General features: G+C 36.7%; 1 protein-coding gene across 3 annotated transcripts in view; it reads left to right on the forward strand.

The window, feature by feature from the left end:
• Positions 1-25528, forward strand: part of sema5a (sema domain, seven thrombospondin repeats (type 1 and type 1-like), transmembrane domain (TM) and short cytoplasmic domain, (semaphorin) 5A) — a 207281-nt gene that overhangs the window by 34123 nt on the left and 147630 nt on the right. For all 3 annotated transcript variants that reach the window (XR_005281131.1, XR_005281130.1, XM_038289057.1), the window contains exon 2: positions 13380-13587. Coding sequence is in view for 1 of the 3 variants with exons in the window: in XM_038289057.1 (XP_038144985.1) it covers positions 13440-13587 (148 nt within the window). In the remaining 2 variants the exon portion in view is untranslated. The remainder of the gene's footprint in view (positions 1-13379; positions 13588-25528) is intronic.

The following is a 25528-nucleotide window of genomic DNA, read 5'->3' on the forward strand; positions in this document are numbered from 1 at the left end:
ACATATGTGATTCATAGATGCATAGGACAAGCTCCAGAGAAACACAGCACGATTCACACAAGCACAAAAAAATCACAGGATTCACACACACAGCACAATTTACGGAAGCGCAAAAAATAATAATTCACTACACACAGTACAAGACCCACACACACACACACAGCAAGATTCACACATGCACAGCACAAGTATCACCAAAGTATCTATGGTCCATAAACAATTATAAATTAAATTATAAAGAGACTGTGATTGGTTGCAAATTATCCCATTTTAAAAAATGCATTTGTGTATCGAGGCACGTCAGGAGAGTCTAAAAAATCCACACACAAATGCAGTGAAGTTTAAAGACCACTGGTACTTTGTAGTTTAATTTATAATTGTTTATGGACCAGAAATACTTTGTGTGTGTAAACTTCAGACTTAATCAGCCATTAAACGGTTCAATTACTCTTTCGCCGCAATACCCATATAGGGTATATGTATGTTTAAAGACCCTCTTCTCATTGTTTTCCATTGCAAACAAGGATGCAAGAATAGAACAGCATCATCAATTAACATCAACAATCAAAAGACTAAAAGCAAGAACAAACCAAAAATGATCTAACTGAAAATCGTGTCAGATGAGGTCGTTGCATTTAGCGCTCATTGAAAGTCAATGGGGATGATCACACCCAACATAATTTTACTCAAAGGGTCTTGCGTGGGTCCGACTGAGATAGAGCCCAGTTCTATTTTAGTCGGACTACACAGCAAAAAAAAAAAAAAAAAAAAAGATTACACAGCAATTAAGCAGAAATTTTATGTCTGAGAGGAAGAGACACCCGGTTACAAAGTAAAACACATCCGCTTTGGGGGGAATTGCAAAATAAAAACTGTTAATCGCACAGGGAAACAGACAGTTTTGGAGTCGCACATCGAGTATATAGCAAGAGTGACAGACTCATGCAAAAGCGAGAAATGAAATATTGAAAAAAGAATACCTATGATAGGAATTCAAGTGGACAGAAAACGGATAAAGTAGTGAACCTTGTTGAGCCTTGTAAAAACAACAAGGGACAGAAAGCTTAGTTTTTCAGCCTCCTCTGGGAAAAAATAATTATTCAGGAGGACAGAAAACAGATATAGTAAAATAGTGATCGTCTTTAAAGCCTCACAGAAAACAAAGGGTGTGCGCCATATCTCTCTCACCTCTTCATGAAAAAAAGAAAGAAAAGCTTTGATAAACTTCCCAGATCGCTCTCCGAGAATCACCTCTCTGCCTCAGTTGGCATGTAAACCGCCCCACGGCCTTTACTGCTTTGTTTTTCTTTTCTTTAGACCTAGCTCTCATTATGTTTTTAATATGGGCATTTAAACATTCTGTATCTGTTCTGGTTTTAGAGATGCTGCACAGACTCGTTAAGTTGGGCTTTGATTTATAGCAAATATTACCTTATGATTCTTTACAGAGAGTAAGGAAGCGGCATGGTGACGAACATCCTGGGACTATGGGTAAGAAAAGAAAGAAAGAAAGAAACAGACAAAAAACAGTTGCTTGTGTGCACCTTCTATTTGTACTCTAAAAACCATACTGTGCACTGCAGATAAGGCTTTGAAACAAACAAGTCATCAGATTCAAATGCACTCTCAATCTCACTCTTTTAGAAACATAAACATTTCTTCCAGTGGAATTAATCTGTCTTCTGTTTTGGGGTCACCAAGCGGAAATGGACCTGCTGGGTCGCGTTGAACCTTTGTTGACAAAATCATCACTCCATCAGTATTTTCACCTTTGCTGAGCCTTTGAAACACCCAGCAGACAAAGGTACTCTAAAGGCATAAACATTGAGGGGAAAAGGTCAATAAAAGGTAGACAGAGGGGGGATGGGAGACATAGCACATTAGCAGACTGCAAAAATCTCATCATGGCAAAGAAAGCAAGAAAAACGCAAAAACGTTAGACCAGTTTGCCAGTCATGTTGTGCTTTATGCTGCAGTCAGTGACCTCAGAACCCTCCTTTTGAGCACTAAATTGGCTTTGTTCCTTTGTGTGATTTTTTTAATTACCCAGTCACTTGGTTATCTTGACGGTTTCTTAGTGATCATCCACTTAGCTAGGGACTTAATTTGACCAACAATGAACAATTAAGTGTGGTCTTAAACAAATGATATTACATTGCTTTTGGAATTTTAGATGTTTATGCCTCCTTTGTAATTGCCTTTTTCGAAATGTAAATAAATAGCTGAGATTAAATGAAAATTACAGTATTTTTTCAGATGGACAAAACTATATATGGATAAAAACCCAGTCAATTGCAGCCAAAAACACAAAATTGACACTCTGCATCCCAAACACAAATCTTTACGGAACACTTCATTCATGTCTGTTTTTGATTTAGAGCAAAAGCTGAGTGGATTTTACTCATATTTGTGTCCATCTCACTGTAAAGTGAACATTTTCTGCCTGATCACAGAGAAAGTACAAAAAGGAAAAAAAAATCCATCAGCACTCTAGTGTGACCATCATCTCACTCCCTTCACTCTGCATGGACAGATGGATCATCATTGCATCACCCATACTTGACAAATGTGGCTGTTGCATTTTGGACTAGTTTGTTTGTGTGTGTATGAGTGTATTTCCTACATTATGAGGACCATTTTCCATAAACTGTAGCAGATCTTAAGGTACCAACTGCTCCCATAGGGACCAATGCCTGGTACCATGGGTTCAAATACTGGTATAGGGTTAGGAATTAGGTTTAGAACTAAGGTGTTAATTGAGTTAAGGTTGGGGTCAGGGTTAGGTATGATTCTGTCATGGTTAAGGTAATGGTTAGGATTAAAAATGGGTTGGAAATGAATAGAAGTCATGGAAATTACCAACAAGGACAGAAAAATTTGAAATTGTTTTGTGTGTGGACGTGCATTTGTTATGTTCTGGGAATGATTTCCCAGGAATAGGGGGTTATGTACATATGTTTCAGTGACAGTACAAATGCAGGATTTATTCAGGAGCCTATTCATTATATATGATGCAAGTCAACCATCAAGAAGTTCACCTAAGACAAAATCAATAGTGATGTGGATTTAATCCTCTCTCCACTCATTACTGTGGGCAGAACTCAATAGATTAGTTAGCCAACACCTCCACCTGACATGTGAGTGTGTGCTGTGTTGTATATATAAAACAGAATTTTTCATTATTATACTTCAATGAATGGATATAACACTGAATATATATCAAAGCTAAAAAAAATAAAATTATCAAGGCTTTATTCTAGTCAGTCATTAATATAGTCTTCACATGCACAGAGATGGTACATCAGTTTGCTTTATTTATTCCATTAATTTAGTTAACTTATGGGATATTATACTATATGTTTACATTTTTGTAAATAAATTTATCTTATGCAATATTTTCCAATGAAAAATAGACTATTTTAGAATATTTTAGTTTTACTGACAACAACATAATATTTAGCTGCATTATTATTGCTGAAAGTTAACATTTTAGTTACGATTAAGCCTCATTTTCCTTACTCTTTTCTTTCATTACAATAACTCAGTATTCCTACCTTCTTTAGGCTTTAGAATGTCATCAGGTTTTAGCATTGAGGGAAGTAAAGAGTCCACCCCTTCTGTCAATATATTCAATACATAAAACACTTGAAAAAGTAGCAAATATTTAGAAGTCCAGAAGTCCTTTGTGATTCCAATACTACATTTAAAGATGTTGCAATGAAATCAACAATTTAATAAACTATGGTGCTATTTTCTTAGCTCTTTTGGCAGAGGAATCTAACAGTCATTAGGTTTTGAAACTGCAGACTGCAATAAGAGCATGCTGTAAGATAATAAAGTAGAAGTTTTGCAATTTTGTTGGTAGAAAAAAATTCCTCCCATTAATTCAAAAGTGTTAAAATGCTACTGGTTTTACTTTGAAAGAGGACATTTCTTCACCTAAGTGGGGGTGCTTTTGTTATGTGCATTAGTTCTATAATAATATAGACTATGCAGGCTTGGTGCAATGGCACATGACGATTTAATAAACCAACTAATCTTCCATTAAGACTTCAGACAAGAAATTATGTTTTTTTCTCCATTATGTGAAAATTTGTCAGGTAATTCAAAAGGCAAATATTTCTCTAGCACAGTCTTGAGAAACACTGACAGCACTCTTTTAGTGAGCCAGTTACATGCTCATAGAAATTCCCATTCCCATTTTTAGGGTTATCTGATTTCTAAAGTGATAATGCAAACATAATAAAGCCAATCAGAGAACAGGTGTTCTCTGGCAGTTCTCTGATTTCTCAATATCGTATCCAATGACAAAGCTGGTTTTCTCTCCAGTACTGCAGTTACCCTATTAAAAAAAACGCCGTTCTCTGTTTTATTTGGTTTTCAGCATCTGCACAATCCTAACAGAAAAAAAGACAAACAGCGAGCAAATGAGGGGCTATATAAGGAATCGCTTTATTTATATTTGGGATCCATCACAATTGCTTGCAGAGAGCGAAATTGTTGGACAAATATCTAGTAAGGGCCATCATAATTGTTTCATCTACATCATTTGATGAGAGGCATGATTGACCATACTGCAGGCTGGTGCATGGTTCTCTAATGGGACGCTGCTTCCTCATCCAGGCTTGGTTAAATTTCACCTTCTCTCTTATAGAAACGAACAACATATAAAGGTACCGTGGGATGGACTCTTGTCTCGTTGGGTCTCATTACTTTCTCCTAAGCTAGCAAAGTTTCTTAAATTCTCTCCAAGAAGTTGTCTCTTCACTGTGCATCTTTAAATTCTTTAAGCACCAATCTATCGCAGTAGTCTTTATTCCAAACACACACACTTAGAAAGCATGAAAAGCAAAAGCAGACAAACATATAGACTAGGATTTCTTCAATTTGGTTAAATTCAGTAGTGGATGTAAACGCATCAGATCTCATGAAGTGCTTAAATTTTTTTTCGAAGTTTTTGGGTTTCTAGTGTTCATTAAAACTCCCTATTGTCTACATGTAATCAAGAGAAAATGCTCAGTACAATCTTGCTGCAGCCTGAGTTAAAAAAATGTCAAAGAAAGTGCAGCGAGATTTATATTTTAGGGATTTGTAATGAGTGACTATCTTTGTTTACAGAAAGCAGATCATCAACATCTTGTTTTTTTTTTTTTGCAAACATCACTGCAGACAAATAACAGAGGCAGAAAAATGCATGTAACAGAAGCATGTAAAGCCTCCTAATAAACACTGAGAAAGAAGCATGCAGCTGAATGCCTTGTGTGTTACAGTGATCCTCCATATTTGTGTGAAGAAGACACTCTGTATGTGAAACATACATGTGCCACTGACTCTGAATGGTTGGTTTTGTAGGTTCTATGTGGATGATGTAGGCTAAAATCAGCATGCATGAGTTAGCTGGTGGCGTGTCCTCACTTGTTTTTGCTGAAGTAAAAGCAAATCTATCTTATTGCCAACTTTACAAAAACTGAACAAAGTATGTTGATTTATTTTGTAAGTAGAGTCAATGACAATGGTGGCACAGTTCCATAGTAGAGGACATTAAAAATAACAAAGCCAAAACTGAACCTTGTTTTTTTGTGTGAATAAAGGGGTTCCCAACCCTGGTCCACAAGATGTACTGCAGATTTTAGATGCATCCCTGCTCCAACGCAGCTTATTCAAATGACTGAATACCACTTCAGCATGCCATCATGTTTGGCGAAGGCCTGGTAATGAGCCATTCAATTGATTCAGCTGTGTTGGAGCAGGAACGCATCTGAAACCTGCAGATCAGTAGATCCTAAGGACCAGAGATAAAGACCGCTGGTGTAAAAATATTAATTTAGCATTGAGGACTAATTGCCATTACAGACAAACCAAGCAAAGTGTTCTGTCACTGATATACTTACTAGAGGTTGTTTGCTTCATCATAGTCAGTGTGTGGGCTTCTCATTATATGCAAAATATGTTATCACAACATCAGTTTGTGCGGGTAATAAATGTGATACATTTGCACTTTTCATGCCAATAATAATATTCAACCTCTTTAGATGCATGTCCACTCACTTGTAATGAATCAAAGGGTTTATGATGCTGAAGATCAAAGAGAAATTTGAAAGCAGCGATTGATTGAATCCAAATGGATGCTTTTCATTGATGCAGAATTTACAATAGCACCTGTATCACATATAATTTTCTGATGTTTTTCCCACATGTGACTTTGAATGAGTAGCTTAAGTTACACAACTATAATTAAAGACCAAACATAAAAAAATTCAAAGATAGGGAAATTATTCCGCTTTGTTCATTCACCAGTAAATATAACATCACAAAAACTGATTCAATCTTACTGTGGTGTGCAACGGGTTTAGTTTTCATCACAAGGATTAGATCGAAGTTATTGAACAATTTTTGCTCATCCACCTACCACCACCTCCGACCTATTCGGTTTGTCCATCTTCTGACATCACCTCAGGTTGGATAAAGTCTTAATAAACTCTATAGCAAAAAGGAAGGTTTGTTGTTGGCACCTTCAAATTGCAACCTGAGGGCAAAAACAATGACAGCCTTACCAGATGCTGTTCCAGGAAAGCTGTTATCAATCAAGGAAAAATAGGTGCATCAGCATTCTGTTGTTGCAGTAATAAAAACACAATACTCAGAAGTATTTCTATAGAATTTCTACATTCTTTCAAAGTTAAACTTACCTGGTATAGAGTCATATTATATAAATTGAAAAATGTTTTCCTATGAAGGTCATTTATTGACTGATTTAGACATACCTCTTTTAAATATCTTTAAAGTAGGCACAAAAGATATGTTTCATTAATTCCACATTTCTGAAATTAACATTGTCTAGTTATTATCTTTGTGACAAATGCTGTGTTTTCATTAGCTGTAACCATAGAATCATCTTAATCAATAGAAATAAAGGCTTTTAAACATATATCTGTGTGTACGTCTATATACTGCTTTTCACTTGGTGAACTGAGTGAACTAAACCAAAATGTTCTGATTTATTGAACATGACTATATATGACAAAACTCTTTACTAAACAGCTGTTTTAATAAAAAAAATCATAATGGGGGGAAAAACACAAATGGTGAGAATGCAATGAAAATATATGGATAAAAGCAAGACAAAAACAGATATAAAAGTTAAAAAAAAGCAGAATAAAGCACTTTAATGTAGTGAATGATGTCTGATTTAATAGCTAAATTTGAACAGGTGAATTTTGAGGTGGGATATAAAGAGAACAAAATAATTCTAAAACTAAACTGACATACTTTTTTATGTATTTATTATCTCATAACAGATTTTTTAAAGAAGGGTTTTTATACATTTTTCTTTTCTTTCAATTTGTTTTATTGTGAATGTAATATAAAATGCTTCCTTTCTGTATTTATTTATTGTCTTACAGTGGATTTTTTTTATAGCAGTGTTTTTATGTTTGAATGCAGTGTGACACATAGTTTGGACTATGTAGCAGCCAGAGTCTGTACCCAAATCAAATTTCCTTTGGGACAATAAAGTTAATCTTATCTTATGGAGAGAGGGAGTATATCTGAGGGAACGAAATGGAACAGCAGTGTGGACCAGTGCAGGTACATATGTAGGGGTGAGGTTGTGAATGGCCCGATGAGCAAAAAAAAGAACTTTAAACATAATTCTGAAATTGATGGGAAGCCTGTAAAGCTGTTGTAGGACAGGGGGGATGTGATTAGAAGAGCATGTTCTAGTAATGATGCTGGTGGCACAATTCTGGACCAATTATGGAGTGTTTTTATATGCTAGTGGTACTGATCTTCTGTGCCTTTGCTGTGGTTGTACAGTAGGCTATCCATCACAACGTCCTAAGGTGATGGTGTTTATTGTCAATGGACTTGTGCTGTCCATGTGTTCATGAGAGAATGAGTAGAAAAAGGTTAGTTGGAGGCCCGTACTAACATTCCAGAGATGATTTAGTGTCAAATCGTCAAAAAGCACAAGAAGCTTTTTTCTTTTCTCTCCCACAAAAAAATTAATTTCAATGATGCAACAAGTCAGATGATTCAGTGTGTAACGATTGCATTCTGTGTTGTTGTACTTACATTAGAAAATGTGATGCAAACAGATGGGAACAAATAAATCATCCAAATTGTGGGCTTCACAATTTGATTTATTGAAATGGTTGACTAATAAATGCCTTTAGATGTTCCTCCCTGTAGTGTTTTTTTCCCTTGTGGCTGTTTACACCAACACTGATTTATAGGATGTCATTAAATCCAGAAGGTGAATCATAGGAGAAAAAACTGTTCATTTACTAGATGTCATGGTTCAGTTGAGCTGGGCCCAAACCTACATATTTTTTCCTGAATAATTGTTTACCCTTTCCCAGTTAGAAAAAGTCTCTGTTACTCTACTTTGGAACAGTAAGAAGGTGGAGTCGGCAAAAAGAGCTGTTTGAGTGAGACAAGGCAACCTATTGCCCATAGTCATAAGAGTTGCCACAAGATTTAGAGCAGACTCCCAGCTCATACGTTGGGAGGATACTGCAATTTGAGCAAGCCCAGTTTAACCATGTTAAATTTGTAGGTTTGGCGTAGAATCAGCATGAGATGAGCATGGCTAGGACCAGGACACGTTGTCACCATAATAACAACTCTGATTTTACTTTTTTTTTTTTTTCATGCCAAAGCAGTGAAGGAAATGCTTCCTTTTGTTGTTACACTCCAGAAGAATTTACCCAGATCCTACAGAGACACTGTATGATTGACATTGTCATTAAGAAATTTTGGCTACGTTTACCCTGCAGCCTGAAATGACCCAAATCCAGTTTTGCTTGCCACTAGCTGACCTGTATAAGATGTTTTTATGAGAGTCTGAACAACACAGATCAGATTTTTTCCAATGCGACCCAGGTCACTTGGCTACGTGGTCCTAATTCCGATACGTATCTGATCTTTTCAAATGCGATCTGTGTCTGAACAGCCAGGTCTCCTTCATCCGACCTGTATGTTGTTAATACTTTATGAAGGTCACTATTCTGAGTCTTGCTATTCAGAGGCAGGAAGAAAAACAACCATGGCGGACAATAATAGCTAGAGCACTCTCTCTTTTCAACTTTCTTGAAAAGATTACGTTGTTGCTGTAATCCGGCTCTGGCTCAGGATGGAAAAGAAATGAGGGATTGCACTTCCATAAGCTCACTGCTTGTGATGTCATTGCATCCTTTCTTGCATGCTGGACACTTTAATTGTATGAGTGCAATTCACTCATTAAAAGATCAAAGAGAAGATAGCTTTTTCTCATTTCTTGCCCTGTCTTTTTTTTCCTTAAATTTGTAGGAAGTCATATTTACATTTCAAATCATTCTGGCTTAAACATGTATATAAATGTATTTTTTACCAGACCATATTATCCCAAAAGTTAGAAAATGTCTATTTAAAAAAAATCCTGTCATTAAATCTGTGGGTTTATTTTATGCAGGCCAGTTAGTTATACGTCAGCTTGTACACCTACATTCGGTCAATCATTTATCAGCACTGAATTTTATTACAGTACCATGCAAGTTTAATTACAGTATAATGCGCTGTGCGCAGACATAACTCTGGTAGACTACGTACCTTATTATATGCTGTGTGTCAGCTCTGCTGTGCCGGCGGTGCATTTTTTTAACAAGTCTGAAAATAAAGTTTGAAACTAATTCATAATCACAGCACAATACTGCGCAGTGTGCAGACATAACTCTGATAGCCTACAGTAGGCCTATGTAACTTATTCTGTGCGTTGGCTCTGCTGTGCTGCCGGTGCAGCACATAAGGTTTGAAACAAAAGGTTTAATTGAACAACAACATAGAAGATAACTGCATAGGCTACAGAAAATTAAAGCTAGTCTACCTCTGTTTTGTGTTACGGATCTGCTGCGCCATACTAAGAAATCACTTAATATATTTATTCATGGTTCCTTGGATCAGAGTGTTGTCCAACACCGAGTTCAGTTCTTTTTCAAAACGATGTAAAAGTTCAAAGTTTTTGAAACCAACATGCGGGAGACCAGTCTTTCAAATGCAAACTGCATTCCTCATCTCAGCTCTGGAAGACACAACAGTCTCCTGTTCTTCATCCTCAGCACTGGTACCCGCACCAAAGCGCTCCTGTACCTCCGAGCTAGCTACAGTAGGCAGAAGCAGAAGCAGACACCCAGAAAGGAATCATGGGAGTAAAAAAAAAAAATAATAACTAAAATTATTTTTGCATATGTTTACATTCATAAAATGGCCATAAATTAACACTATAAGCGGATTTCTTGATTACTATAAACAAATTATTTAAACAGCATTTGCATAGAAATGATTCTGTCCCAAGACTTTTGATCTATAAAGCGGTTGATTACTATATCCTTGACCACTATAAGCAGATTCTACTGTATATAGATATTGAATTGTTATATACACCAACAGCTCGACCCTTCCAGGGAAATAAACAAAACAAGAGTTTTCTTCAGTTTCAGCTGAAATACGTATTGGAAAAATGGAATTAATGATTTTCATTATTGTCTCTACTCACTTCAGCACAAATGCTGCTTGTGATGAGGCATACCAGTCAGTAGAGCTCTTGCCTCTGTCGCTCACAGCATGAATCATTTCTGGTAATAGCATCATATTAATGATTAAAAATTAATGATGTAGGTGGTCTAGACAGCTCATCAATTCACCCCCACAAAGAAAGGGATTATGAACAACTGAGCTGTGCAAACTGCTTTGTTGTTGTTGCAGTAACTGAATTTTCTATCCAAAATAAATCTATTGGCTAAATAACATAATAATCTCATTCAGCATTTGGAGGGTTTGGATGTGAATGAATAAGAAATACTAGATTTACAGCAGCACAAGTATCCATTTTAACCTTGGGGAAACAGGTGAAGCTCTACATGCTTCACATTTCGCACACAAAAAATAATAGAGTCTAAATAATTCAAAACGCATGAATACACAATATGTAGAGAGCTATCGTTTCACTCCTCTAAGAAACATGACATACAGTGAGGAAAATAAGTATTTGAACAACCTGCTATTTTTGCAAGCCCTCCCACTTAGAAATCATGGAGGAGTCTGAAATTGTCATCATAGGTGCTTGTACATTGTGAGAGAAATAATCTAGAAAACAACAAAGATATTTGAAATCACAATATATGATTTTCTAAATATAAATTTGTATAATACTGCTGCAAAAGAGTATTTGAAGACCTGTCTATCAGCTAGAATTCTGACCCTCAAAGGCCTGTTAGTCTGCCTTCAAAATGTCCACCTCCACTCCATTTATTATCCTAAATTAGATGCACCTGATTTAGGTCGTTAGCTGCATAAACACACCTGTCCACCCCATACAATCAATAAGAATCCAACAACTAACATTACCAAGATGAAAGAGCTGTCCAAAGACACTAGAGAAAAAATTGTTCACCTCCAAAAGGCTGGAAAGGGCTATGGGGAAATTGCGGAGCAGCTGGATGAAAAAAGGTCCACTGTTAGAGCAATCATTAGAAAATGGAAGAAGCTAAACATGACTTTCAATCTCAGACTGGGGCTGCATTCAAAATCTCATGTTGTGGGGTCTCAAGGATCCTAATAAAGGTGAGAAATCAGCCCAGAACTACACGAGCTGGTCAGTGACCTGAAAAGAGCTGGCACCACCATTTACAAGGTTGCTGTTGTTAATTCACTAAAGTCTGGTTTATGATCAGAAACCAGGTCTTCTGCGTGTGTCGTAGTTGACGCACAACGCCTTGGACACCACAAACACTATCCCAGACACCGTGCAGAATAATAGTTCATGGCTCTGTGGGATGGTCTGTTGGTTTGCACCCGAAGCCAAAACACGCAGCACCATGGCCAGTCTTTTGTGAACACTCGTGGGTGAACTGTGTGTCGTCCTGCGTTATATGAGGGGTTGTAGACGGCGAACAAGCTCGTCAAACCGACACAAAGACACCCACAATCCTAGCTAGTTCATGTTGTCCCTCTTGTGTTGTAGTGTGAAATAACATAGTGCCGACCATGCTTCAAAATTGGGAATAAATCAAAAACATCTGTGTCATACCTGCGACAAGCTAACTGCGACACACTGCGGCAGGAGTATACAGAGCCCTTAAGACATCATGGTTGGAAATCATGCATGGTTCGGAAGGTTCCCCTGCTTATTTCAGCCCATGTCAAGGCCCGTCTATATTTGCCAATGACCATTTGGAAGATCCAAAGCAGTCATGGCAGAAAGTCATGTGGTAAGATGAGACCAAAATAGAACCTTTTGGTCATAATTCCACTAACCCTGTTTGGAGGAAGAAGAATGATCAGTACCATCCCAAGAACATCATTGCCACTCTGAAGCATGGGGGTGGTAGCATCACGTTTTGAGGTGTTTTTGTGCATATGGGTCAGGGTGACTGCTCTGTATTAAGGAAAGGATGTCCAGGGCCATGTATTGCGAGATCTTGGGGAAAAACCTCCTTCCCTCAGTTAGAGCATTGAAGATGGGTCAAGAATGGGTCTTCCAACAGGACAATGACCCGAAGCACACGGCCAGGACCAAGAAGTGGCTCTGGAAGAAGCATATCAAGGTTCTGGTGTGGCCTAGCCACTCTCCAGACCTAAACCAAATAGAGAATCTTTGGAGGAAGTTCAAACTCAGTGACAGCCCAGAAACCTCACTGATCAAGAGCAGATCTCTGTGGAGGAGTGGGCCAAAATCCCTTCTGCAGTGGGTGCAAACCTGGTGTAACACTACAGGAAACGTTTGACCTCTGTAATTGCAAACAAAGGCTAATGTACCAAATATTAACATTTATTTTCTCAGGTGTTCAAATACGTATTTGCAGCTGTAACATACAAATAAATTGTTTAAAAAATCATACATTGCTATTTCTGGATTATTTTTTTTTTAGATTATGTCTCTGACAGTGAACATGCACCTACAATGACAGTTTATGATTTCTAAATGGGAGAACTGGCAAAATAGCAGGGTGTAAATAAGTAATTCTTATTTATCTCACTGTAATTTAGCTTTAACCCATGTGCATTCCCAAATGGGGCATAATCTAGTTTCTGTGAGAAATTCATAACCAGGTGAATGAGGTATAGAACACCATGTCTGTGTCATGCTCTCTGTGTTAGAGGTGAACTGTCTCTCTTTGCCAGTGAGGAATTCACACACTGCTGGAGTTCTTTCGTCTCATTCCTCTCCCCTTCACACCTTGCTCCTTACTTGGAATATGTATCTATACTTTGTTGAAGTCTTGGGTTTGGTTGAAATCTTTAGAGGATATTGTAAAATATCTTGTTTTTTTTATGTCAAAATAAAATTGTATTGAAATCACACCTCTTCCTTAGCCTGACATTTTCTACTTCTGTCTTACCAGGTGTTTCCTATGGTCTTGGTCTCCGAGGCCTGAGGAGAAACAAGCCAAGCCCAGGCCCCCATGGGACGCCATTTTACCCAGCATGCACTGCTGCTGCTGCAGTGCATGTTGGTCCTACATCTTTGCAGTGTGGCCAGTAGGAGAGGACCGGTGCTACTGCCTGAATCTCCCTGCCACAAGACGGAGCACCCCCTGATCCCACATTCAGGTGAGTTATCCAATGAATACATGCCAGGAGAGGTCCCTTCATGACTTGCTCTCTTTTGGCACATCATACAGTACAAACAAGTAGCAGTTATTCACCTTCTAAACTTCCAATAAATATGTATCAATATATGATGTTATATGTATTAATATATGATGCAGTTTTAATGTGTAACTACAGCCCTGTGGTTTAGTGCCAAAGCAAAGTTTGCAAAATATATTCCTTTTTATTGTTAGCAAACTGTTGTGTACTGTACTGTTGCATTTTTTCAGTGTATACCATTTTCAAAAAAGTGATGGAATGGACATGTGAGTAATAAACAACAAAGTTGTGCATTGCGCAACTAACAGAAAACTACTGCTACCCGAAATTTTGATGTTATTAGAAATGTCTTAAAAAAAAAAAATCCTGTTAAATGATGTTCCATTATTTTGCAGCTTTTTCTATTCCAGTATCTTTATCTCATTAATCGTCTTTGCATACATTGTCTTTTATTTAAATCCTAACATTTGAATATAACACAGTTGCTAGGAGACTTCAACTGTATTACTAAAATGTCTCTGCTGTAAACTGATAATCTCAGACAAAGAAGTAGCTTTTTTTATAAAAGGTCATTTATTTCTCGCATTATTTGCACTGTTTATATATTACATTTTGTGACAGGTACACCCTTTATTTCTTGCATAGCATTATGTGTCTACCCACACCGAGTTATATCTGTTTCTATGAAAATAAACTAAGGTTGTGTCTGTACTTTGCAATTTGGAAAGGCTCTATATTTTAAGACTAGCCCTTCTTATTGAAATGGTTCATTTACTGCGGCTTCTGACTTCTGGTTTGAAAAAAGGCCTTTAAAATAAATTTTTTTATTCCAAGATTAGGAATAAAATCAACTCACCTTCTGACATTAATATGATTAGTAAAAACAAAAGAAAAAGAAAAACAGAGGGCCTATTGGATGATAAGAAAGGGAAATGTATGTGCACAAAAGTAAATTTTGCCCCACAATTGCCGAAAAGACCATTAACCTAAGTGAACATTTTTTTTCTTTGTAGCACTATTGCTGCAGCTGGAGCCACAGCTTGGTTGTAGTGTTCAGTGTTAGTGACTTTCTGCAGCATGCTTGCAGCTGCCTCATGGTCAGTGTGAGTTCAGTGTTACAGCGTAGCAGTCTTGTTTTCTTATTAAATCTGTTATTAATTATTTGACCACTTACTGACTCCTCCATTAAGTGATCTTGAACTCTCATCTCAGGGTGGTCAGTTTATCATAAAATATGAAAAAATACATAGCTTCTTCTGTCCTGACACCTTAGCAGATCAAGGAACCTTGATCTAAATATACAGGTTGTAGTCAAACTGCAAGAGTGTCTGAAGGGATTCACTATCTTCATGGACACAGTATGCTTATATTTCTCAAAGGTGTGCACAACTTGTTTATACACTGTACCAGGGTTCTATCGTTAGGATTAAGCTAATGTACTGTAGTCTGCAACAGTGCTCCAACCTTGCATCACATACTATATTTGGGGAAATTTATTTTACTCAAAATAAAGCTATCCTAAGTTTTAATTTGAAAAGTAGGACATTTATTAAAAAGGGAAGGTATGCAGTAAACTTCCAGTTAAATCTTAAATGCTGTAAGTAGTCTCAGCAGACCCATCAAAAATTTTGTTTCTTGCAATAGGAATATAAAAGTGCCACATCTTTTTGCCATTTTAAACTTATTAGCAAGCCTCATTTTTATAGTAAGTGCCTAGAGAATTATTGAAATTATTGAGATTTTTGTTTGTGAAACATTTAAGGATAACCAAAGTTTTTTTGTTCACAATTCTGCTCTATTTTGTATCTTTCACATAACATCCCAATTCAAATACATTAAGTTTTTCTCGTTGCAGCATGACAAAATGCATATATATTCTTTGGCAAGGCACTATTATTGTTGTAAAACCATCTCTTAACTTTTATTTTTCTGCTTGCTTGCCCCAATAGATTCTTGGAGACAAAGTGCAGACAGATTCTTCTGTCTGTACTGTCTCCACATTGCTCTGCATTTTTAGGGACTCCATCAGGCTTTGTTTTCTCTATATCTTATCTTATATTGCAATTGTGCAGCTTAACTGCAATAAAATGCATTATGACCCAGTCGACAAACGGTTCTGGTGGCAATCAATTCAGTCCTGTCTACTCCCTACAAAATAGTGAATGTCACTAAGCTGTTTTCATTTCAGCAGAATCTAAGACAGATCGTTCAAAGCTTAGTTTTTGAAACTGACTAGAGGACCTAGGCTAAAGGGTGAGATTCAAATACATGCATAAATTTAATCAATAGAGACATAAGCATTCTCCACTGAAGTCCTGTTTGTTCTCCACTCTCTGTCATTGAAAATGTTGAAACTGAATTGGTACTCTACTCTCTTCGTCAACTGAGTAGCAATGATTAGGACTAAATGGCCTGTTATACTCCAGCAGCAGTGTGTCACAGTGAGCTTGTCGCAGATATTTTTTAGTTATGCCCAATATTGAAACATGGTCTGCGCTATGTTATTCCACGCCACAAAGCAAGAGGGACAATCACGATCTAGCTGTGTGTCTAGATACGGCCGAGTATCTAGGAAGTGGGGGCAAGTTTGTGCGACAACGGAGGGACATGAGGTTGAAAAAGAGCGGGGATCCAGGTGAAAAAAGGGTTCCAGTGTTCTTGCGCCCCTCGCTCTTCTAGCTGGTCCAACTTAACGAGTCGTTTTCCACAATGGTGGCCATAAAAACAGAACAAGCTGGTAAGGTATGAAACAGGAAATGCGCATAGAGTAAAGCAGATGTAGATTTGACCAATCAGAGGCCTACTGTCTGCGTCACTTTCTGCGGTCACCTACAATGTTGGAGAGGTGCACCAAAGTGTCTGTGGAGGGGGCGGAGGGACATTGGATTCACTACAACACACACGCAGACAACCTAGTAACTGTCCAGCTAGTGTGATACATTCCATGATTGTTCTGGATGCAGTTACTGGCTCCAGGTTCAACACCGGTCAGTGATTTTGTGTACCTAATGTTCAAACGGAAAGAAAAAAATAAAACACATAGATATGTACTTACAAGGGCTGAAACAATTAATCGTGATTAATTGATTATTGAAATAATCGTCAACTTAGTAGATGATTAATCGTTAATAGGAGTATAGACTCTAAAACATGCCTTTAGCTGACAGAGCCAACCCACTTAGACCAGTAATTATACCAAGATTGTAAAAAATACATCAACATTTTGCATTTAAGCTATATAAATAAAAAATGTTTGTCCTAAACTCCTCTAGTGGGAAAGTTTTTGGTTTAATTTAATAAAGTCTTCTTTTTAGTAATTTAGTAAAAAGTCTTTTTTTAAAGAATCTTTGGCTATCTGATGATTAATTAATTAATCTGAAAAATAATCGAAAGATTAATGGATTTTCAAAAGAATTCGTTGCAGCCCTAGTACTTACTACTGTATAGTGAAAATCTTGTTGCTGCTTGACGTGCTGAAAAATGCAAGTAAAGCTATTATCTACAGTAAACTCAAACTGTCTGTGCTGAGTTTAGATAATAGATCTTATAAATTAATATTTATGTAGGCAGAAGTGACTTGTATAAAGACAAATGAGTGTTGAATATCTCTGCATTTGTTTTGTAAAAGTTGCTAAACATTCTTTTATATGAAATGTTTACACAATGATGGCAACAACCAAAAACCTAAGGAGTCCTAAGGAGGAAAACTCCTTAGGTTTTTGGTTGTTGTCATCATTATTACCAAAGACAAAATAAAATCTTGTCTTTAGTAATAAAAAAAAAAAATCCTTATTTTAATCCATTAATCAGAGCCAAGACATTAATTTGCACTGATTATGAACTGAGGCTGCTCAGTGGCGCAGTGGTTAGCACTGCTGCCTTGCAGCAAGAAGGTTCTGGGTTCAATTCCTGGCCCAGGGTCTTTCTGCATGGAGTTTGCATGTTCTCCCTGGGCATGCGTGGGTTCTCTCCGGGTACTCCGGCTTCCTCCCACGGTCCAAAAAACATGACTGTTAGGTTAATTGGCTCCTCTAAATTGTCCTTAGGTGTGAGTGTGTGTGTGAATGGTTGTTTGTCCTGTGTGTCTCTGTGTTGCCCTGCGATGGACTGGCAACCTGTCCAGGGTGTACCCCGCCTCTCGCCCATTGACTGCTGGAGATAGGCACCAGCACCCCTCGCGACCCCAATTGGGACAAGCGTGTAAGATAATGGATGGATGGATGGATGGATGATTATGAACTGTTTCCTAAATCATGACACATTTACTGTAGCCTGGTAAATGTATTTATAGTAGATACCTGATTAAATCCAGATGTTCAGAATCAACTTAGGATGAGAATCATATCTCAGTGACTCCTTTTAAAATATTCCAACTAAGAAAACATTGAGGTGTTTTATAGTTAACCCACTCTGTGTCTCAGTTGTTTTAAAGCCATTCCTTTCATTACCTAAAACCCTTGAGATTATTCTTTTCTGTTTCTTTTTTCAAAGATTTTAGGACAAAAAACTCTTTCATACTTATCCTATCTCTCTCTCTTTTCATTTGAGTTTGTACTTGTTTCTCAATCAGCTCCTTCTTCTCAATGTCCATTGAAGACCTTGAAGTATCACTGTCGTTCCATTTGTTTTAAACTTATATTCGTTACAGTTTTTTTAAAAAGTTAATATCTGCTAAAAATCATATTATTGTTTTAAGTTGTAAGGTCACAGACTTTCAAAGACTGCAGAGATATAGCTTGAGTTTTTTTTGCAGGGAAAGCACAATAAGTTGAGTCATTACGGAATATCCAGAGATAAACATAGGCGGGAATAATTACACGTATGCAGAATGTCTGTGTGAGGGAGGAGAAACCACTCGTTAAACCTATTATTCTTCTTTGTGAGTCATTGTGCTAGATATAATGTATTATAAGCCTTTGTTGTTCTAAATGTGCAGTGTGAGGCTGCCATGATTCTCCTTTGGCCAAGCTGAGAGAACTACAAACGCATTCAAATACCCTATTGACCATAGAACCCATAAGCTCCCAATCCGCTCAGACAAACATTATCTTTTTTTGACACAAAGACTATATGTTGGCTCTTGGTCACAGAAAAAAAAATAAATAAAATAAAAAATAAAAACATAGATTTTTAGAAAGGGTCAATTTGTGGAGTCAATATTTATGATGTCATAAGAATTTTTTTTTCTTTTCTTTGTTGCGATCAGACTTTGATACTTGTTCCTTTGTAAAAATTCATTTTTATCAACAATGTTATTTAAAATTAGCTGATTTGAATGCAGATTCTAAGTGCAAATCATAGACTGTGTAGAGTTTTGGATTAGTCTCCAATCTGCCCCCATGTGATCCAATCTGTAGCTTCTACCATTAAGGATTTCTGCTGTTGAGGTGCTACAACAATTGACATCCTGGGCAGGCCCCGTTTCTGTGGCCCGCCCTCTACTCCACCCTGCTCACAAATTAATAAGCACAGAGGATTAGTTTCACCAAAATTGTTTGACAGCTTAACCAAAGATTGTGTTAAGGCCAGTTCTTAGCTGGTTTTATAAAGTGCATCCCCCAACCACCATAAAAGTCATAATATCACTATTAATTAAAATATTAGAACATTGATAATGACAGAAATTATGGATTTAACGGAAAATAGCACCTGGGGAAACACGTTAATGCAGGGCATTGACCTCCTTTGACTCATTCATGAAAATGTTGCTTTACCAAACAAACAGCAGGAAACTTGAGAGACTATTAGCTTGAGGTATTTTTGGATGGCCATTTCACTTTTTTATTGAGTATTTATTTTTTCAGCATTTAATCTTAGCTAAAACTAATTTAAAAGCTCAACCAATTTTAGAGTTATGAGCAAAGCTTTTACTGTGTCATTGTTTAAAATGTTTTGAGAGTAACATCTTTTAAACTGTTTGCATAAAACTACAGTATGGGACTTTAGGGATTTTAAAGCTGGGTTCGAGGACCATTATGCTAGTTTTTGTACTTGTGCTTGTTTTATTTGTTAGTCACAGATTTTACCAAAAGGAATTGATTGACTGTGCTTGTTTTAAAATACAGTATGTTTCCATTTGAAACCTTTATATAAATACATTGTTTTTTGTTGTCGTTCTAAGATCCTCTAAAAAGCTAATGAGGAGAACAATTATATTGTAAGAAGGAGTTTAAAAAAAAACTAAAACTGGTAAATAGGTAAAATTTAGGCTAAATAGACGTTGTTTCCCATCATCAGAAGCCAAGGTCAGGGTTTGCCTGAGCAGTTTCCAGTTTTTTTCTCGTCTGTGTGATTGTGGCCTGACAGTGGAAGGGTGTGCCTCATGGGCTTGACCCCATTCAGGCTGGTGGTTTTCTGACTTGGCACAACACTTGGCTGAGAGAACTGTAACTGTGGTGTTAGGATGGTGTAGAATAACGACTGATTTCTGCTTTGTGTGGTGGTTTCAAAAATGCAGGGTTTCAGAGAGGAAAGTTCACTGTATAGTTTGACAGTAGAAGTTCCAGTGGTTACCAAAAGATACAGGTTCTCAATTTCCACAAAAACAGTTGAGCTGCACTGTAATTGTGTATTCTATATGAAGGTCTTCTACAAGTTGCACTTTGGAAAAAAACTTTTTTTGAAATAAATTTATATTGCTATTCCACCTCCGATTGTAAATAGTAATACGTTATTTGAACAAGTGTTCCTACCTGCAAGCCTGAAGAGTTTGTAAATATATAAACTGTGGTCTTAAACAATGTGTTTACAAGCCATGGTAAGGGCCATATCTCCCAGGAGTGTGACGGGCAGACTTGTTTTACAGCCAAACAACAAGCTCAGTTTTTTTTTTAAATCGTCTCTGAACAGTAGACATTTGGTTTGAAGGAATAGAGAATAAACAAATTGGCTCACAGCAGTCATAAATGCAACAAGCTGCCAGTAGAATCAGGGATACCTTAATTAGACATTTGGGGATGATTCATTTATATTTAGAGGCATCCAAGGTCTTTGAGCTCAATTCCCCCCAACAAAACGACCTCCCTCTATTGTTATCCAAGCTTGACTATGTTTTAGCCATATTATATGTAAAATGCTTTAAATTTATAGATTGAAATGTTTTGGGAAAATTACAGGTGCAACGCAAATGGTACTGTGAATCATTTTTGTTTCTCCCAAATAGAAAATATTTGAGGATACTAAGATCCCAGTACGTCAAATTATTTTTCATTTTGCTTAAAAGGTTCAACACATTTTTCATTGCAATTCCTGCTGTACTATTTTCAGTAGTTAAAGAAATGTTAGTTAATTGACTTTTCATTCAGTCCAAAAGCAACATACTAGCTGAAAAAGTAATCTAATTACCTTTCAAAAACTGGTAACACCATTTTTATAAGCAAACTCTGGAGAGGTTTTTAGTGCAGGGAGTGGCAGCAGCAAATTCACATGTACATAGAAAGGTTTAACACTAACCTATTAAATAAACCTGACATGGTCCATATTAATTATTTTAATATAGCTTGCTTAACTAAAAAGCTATCAGGTGTTATTTATTTTGAAATAATAAAGTATATCTGATCAAAATGGATACTGAGTGACTTCAAATACATAATGTTTCTTTGTTTGAATTGCATACACTTGCATAAACTTTAGGTATTGAAATGAATATGCTCATTAGTATTCATTTTGAATAAGTATACGTTATTAATCATAAATACATGAATTTCACGATTATGTATTTAAAGTAAATAGGCTTTATTATTCAATTAAATTCAGTTTATTTTAGTGCTGTCAAAATTATTGCGTTATTATCGCGTTAACGCGAGGCCATTTTAACGGCGATAATTTTTTTAACGTGAGATTAACGCTATGTGGTTTTATGGTACAATTTTCCAAGTACATCCCGCTGCAGCCTGCGGGAAGGCGGGGCTATTTCCCCCCAGTGTATGAATTTCTCATAGGCTTCTAGAGCGGAGCTCCTCAAGGGAAAAAGACGGTTGCTGAATAAGGTGTTTGGTGTTTAAACCTAACAGACGCTCATACACTGGGTGACGCTAGTGCCTTTTCTTTAAGCCCCACCACCAACAAACAAGTTGAGTGTCTGGTAACTAGTAGCAACCTGAAATACGCTGAGAAAACAGATTACTGAGGTGAAATGGAATCTGCTACGGCACTCTTGCCGTCTGTGTTCGCCACAGGTCAGTATCGTGTGTGTGTGTGTGTGTGTGTGTGTGTGTGTGTGGGTGTGTGTGTGTTCTCATTTTTGTTAAGAGGCTGAAAAGTAACTTTCTAGAGCATATCTTGGTTAATTAACATCTAATGTTAACTGTACTACATTTTATAGCAGTAGGGTAAAATGCTTGTCTTTGTTCAAAAGACTGTATTAACTGTAAAGACTGTCTTTTAGATCAGCCTGTTTTCAGGGCCTTTTTTTTGGCTACATATTTGTTATTTTTTGCTACATGCCTCCCCATCTTCTTGCCATATGTTTCTATGGCATAAATCAGTGTCTGTGACCTGTTTTCATTTTAAAAAAAGAACATTGGCACAAACCTAGCCTGTATGTATTTTTTGTATGTCATCGAGAGTATTTAAATGATTTTCAATCAGAAAAAAAATTTGCGATTAAAATGCGATTAATCGCGAGTTAACTCAGGCATTGATGCGATTAATCGCGATTAAAAAAATTTAATCGATTGACAGCACTAGTTTATTTATATAGCACTAATTAATAGATGTCATCTCAAGGCACTTTACAATTCAACCAGATCATACAGTCAAATTGATTCAAAATTTTCTAAGAAAAAACAGTTAATTGCATCGACTCATTGGACTCGAAGAAGGCAATCCCTCACATTAAGCATGCTTGCAGCGACAGTGGAGAGGAAAACTCCTATTCAAATGAATATGGATCATGCAAGGTATATTTAATAGGTGTGTGTTCGAAAATGATCAAAAAGAGAACAATGGAAATGTGCTATATGATAAACTTTCATAAATCTTAAAATTAGGGTGAAATATTTCTGGGAATAAATCTCTGGATCTAACATATTGTTCTCTGAAATTCTTAAATTGTTTTTTCTGCAAAGAATATTTCTGTACTGTTGCTTATACCTTACTCCTACACAGCAATATTTTCTGCAGATTAGTTCAGATTAGTTTTATTTACTGCACGTCACGTCCTCTTAACCTCTTACACCCTAAGGGGGTATAAATAAATTTCTGCCTGACAAAAACACACAAAAGTAAATAACTTATAGCCTCAAAGCTATTAGATTTAAGAAGAAACTTTTGGTACGTCTGTAAAGGTAAGATGTCATAGAATGGTTTTCTGGTGTCAGCACCATTGTAGCTTTGACCTTGCCTGAAATATTAGGGACAAAATACAAAATATTTTGCATTTTTTGAACCTCGCCAAAATTTTCTTTGAAATAAACATTGCAAAACACTACCAAAATATTATTTATAGCACAAAAAAGTAGTACAGACTTTTAAATCTAAATGTTGTGTAAAAATATACCAAATTTGGACTCAATCAGATGAATCATATTTATTTTAGAATGGTATTAGTGAGAAATTTCTTAGGCGGAGAGGCCATGTTGGCACATTTATCCATAAATGTCACCAAACTGTGCCAAATATGTTTTTTACATCAATACTGGGGGTTTGGTAAAAGTACGAGGTCACGTAGCAGCTGGACCCGCCGGTGGGTCCGTAGGGTTCAAGGGGTTAACTAGACGTGGAAGTAGTGATGCTTTTGTGGACAAAGGAAGAATTAGGTTTAATCATTCAGTTACTGGGTTTTGCAGATCCTAAGTGAACAAAGTAAGAGAAAAAGAGAATATAAAAAGCTCCACTTTCCCTGAAGAACTTGCACTAATTTAGAGGAGGAAAGTATTCCTTAAGGGAATCTACCTTTAAACCCCAGTGCACCAGGTTTGCATTATATAATCCCATTGTAAGCATCATAGGTAGCCAACTGGTCTTTTCTTTGTTTATCTTTAATACACATTTTTTTAAACGGCATACCCCAAACGATGGTTGCGCAAATACTACTGCAGATTCTTCTTTGCTGATATAAGGCAGCGTCTATATATGATCGGCGGACTTGGCATCAAAACTAGTAATCAATAGCAAAAATATAATAAATTCTGGTAGAAAGAAAGGTTAGAACTGGTTCTGACTGATTCTCTATTCTTGATGCCCACTGCAAGCTAAAATCCAAGTCAAATAAGGATAATACCCGTAAAGGTGCCTAAGAATATCCCAAAGTAAATTCTAACGAAAGGATGTGTACATACGTAGCTAAAGATGCTGGAGAATTTGAAAGCTGACATAGCTTAAGGACAAAACTTCAGCTATTTGGATGCTGAAATAGAACCTTTTTATGGTTGGGAAAAATGCTTTGTCTTTCTTAGGTACAGTGACAGATTATTGAACATGTTTGTTCTTTTGGTTCACTGAGGTCTCTAACTTCCTTATTGTTTAATTCAATGAATACTTTTTTTATTGGTTTGGTAGAAATGTTTGTTGTTAAAAACACGGTTTACCTAAATAACTAAATAAGGGATGGATGGAACATTTTATATTATCACTCTTTATCATCATTATCTACATTCATTAATGCATTTGTGGCATGCATGTCTAAGTGGCATTATTTTTTATAATTTAAAGCATTCATAAGTGTGATGAACTGAACACACTTAGGAAAAACCCTGAGTGAGGTTATTGTAATTGGTGCATGAAAGCGTTGAAATGTTTTTTTAAGAGGCCAACGAGAATTTGGTCGTCATGTTAGAAGCATGTCTCATAAGTTATGCCTCTAAATACACATAAGGTTTCAAAGGTTTTACTGCGTGCTTATTTGTGGCTTCCTGGAGGTTAGTGTTGCATGATTCATTCAATGCCATTTGACCAAAAACCTGCTCCAAAGATGTGATTTTCTGCATTCAAAAATGTATTTGTTTTTTATTCTTGGGATGATATCAATTATTGATATTTGTGTGTGACATTTATAGTGGAATTGCATTTTATGTTTTCTTTATTCCAACCAAGCAGCTATTTGTTCGACCACTCTTTTCCTCACATCAATCCAAGCAAATCGTTGCCATTCCTGCAGCTCCAAATAAACACCAGACCGCATTACAAGTGGACTGGCTTGTACTGCCACGTGGTACTTTCACCACACACAAAAAAATCCACTCATGTTTCAGAACTGGTTCCACATGTTGCCATGGATGCCAGTCTTCCTTAACTTTGAGTATGTGCCAAGCTGGAGACTGGCATGCCTTTTGATGCTTGATGTAAATATTCATGCACCTGTTTTAGTTTATTTGGATCAGATGCTGTGTCAGAGTGAGAAATTACAAATGGTGTGTGAGTTATTGGTGGTTTTGTTGTGAGGAGGTGGTAGGAGACAGAGCTTAAGGGGATGAGCTGAAAAGGGGTGCTGATTTCATTTTGGCTTAGAACCCTTGCTGCTCTGTTAGTATTCATCTTAATCCATCTATGTATGTGTCCAAGTGTCTGCAACGGGATCACGCCTTCGTCTTGTCAGCAGCCAATCCCTTGATTCATTCAACATGTTCTCTGTCCCGGCCGTGATGGGATTAAATTATCACATTCATTTAACCATGCAGATGATGTATATCAACGTAACATGGAAAGCAGAAATGCAACCTGGTAAAGCAGATGGGTATACTGTGAAAATATGTGTGGTTTCCTAACATTTTGTTTCCTCTAGAATATTATGTTTAATATAATAGCTCAAAGAAAATAAAAGTTAAAAACTATTAACATGTTTTTGTAAAAAAGAAAGAAAATATAGTTGTAAATCTGCCACACATCAGAAGTCCAGCAGCTGTACCAGGTACAATCGGATTGACATGAAAGAATGAGACTATAGAAAGCTCTGTATACTCAG

The sequence above is a fragment of the Cyprinodon tularosa genome, unplaced genomic scaffold (genome assembly GCF_016077235.1).
Source record: "Cyprinodon tularosa strain WSP-4 unplaced genomic scaffold, ASM1607723v1 ctg262, whole genome shotgun sequence".
NCBI lineage: Eukaryota > Metazoa > Chordata > Actinopteri > Cyprinodontiformes > Cyprinodontidae > Cyprinodon > Cyprinodon tularosa.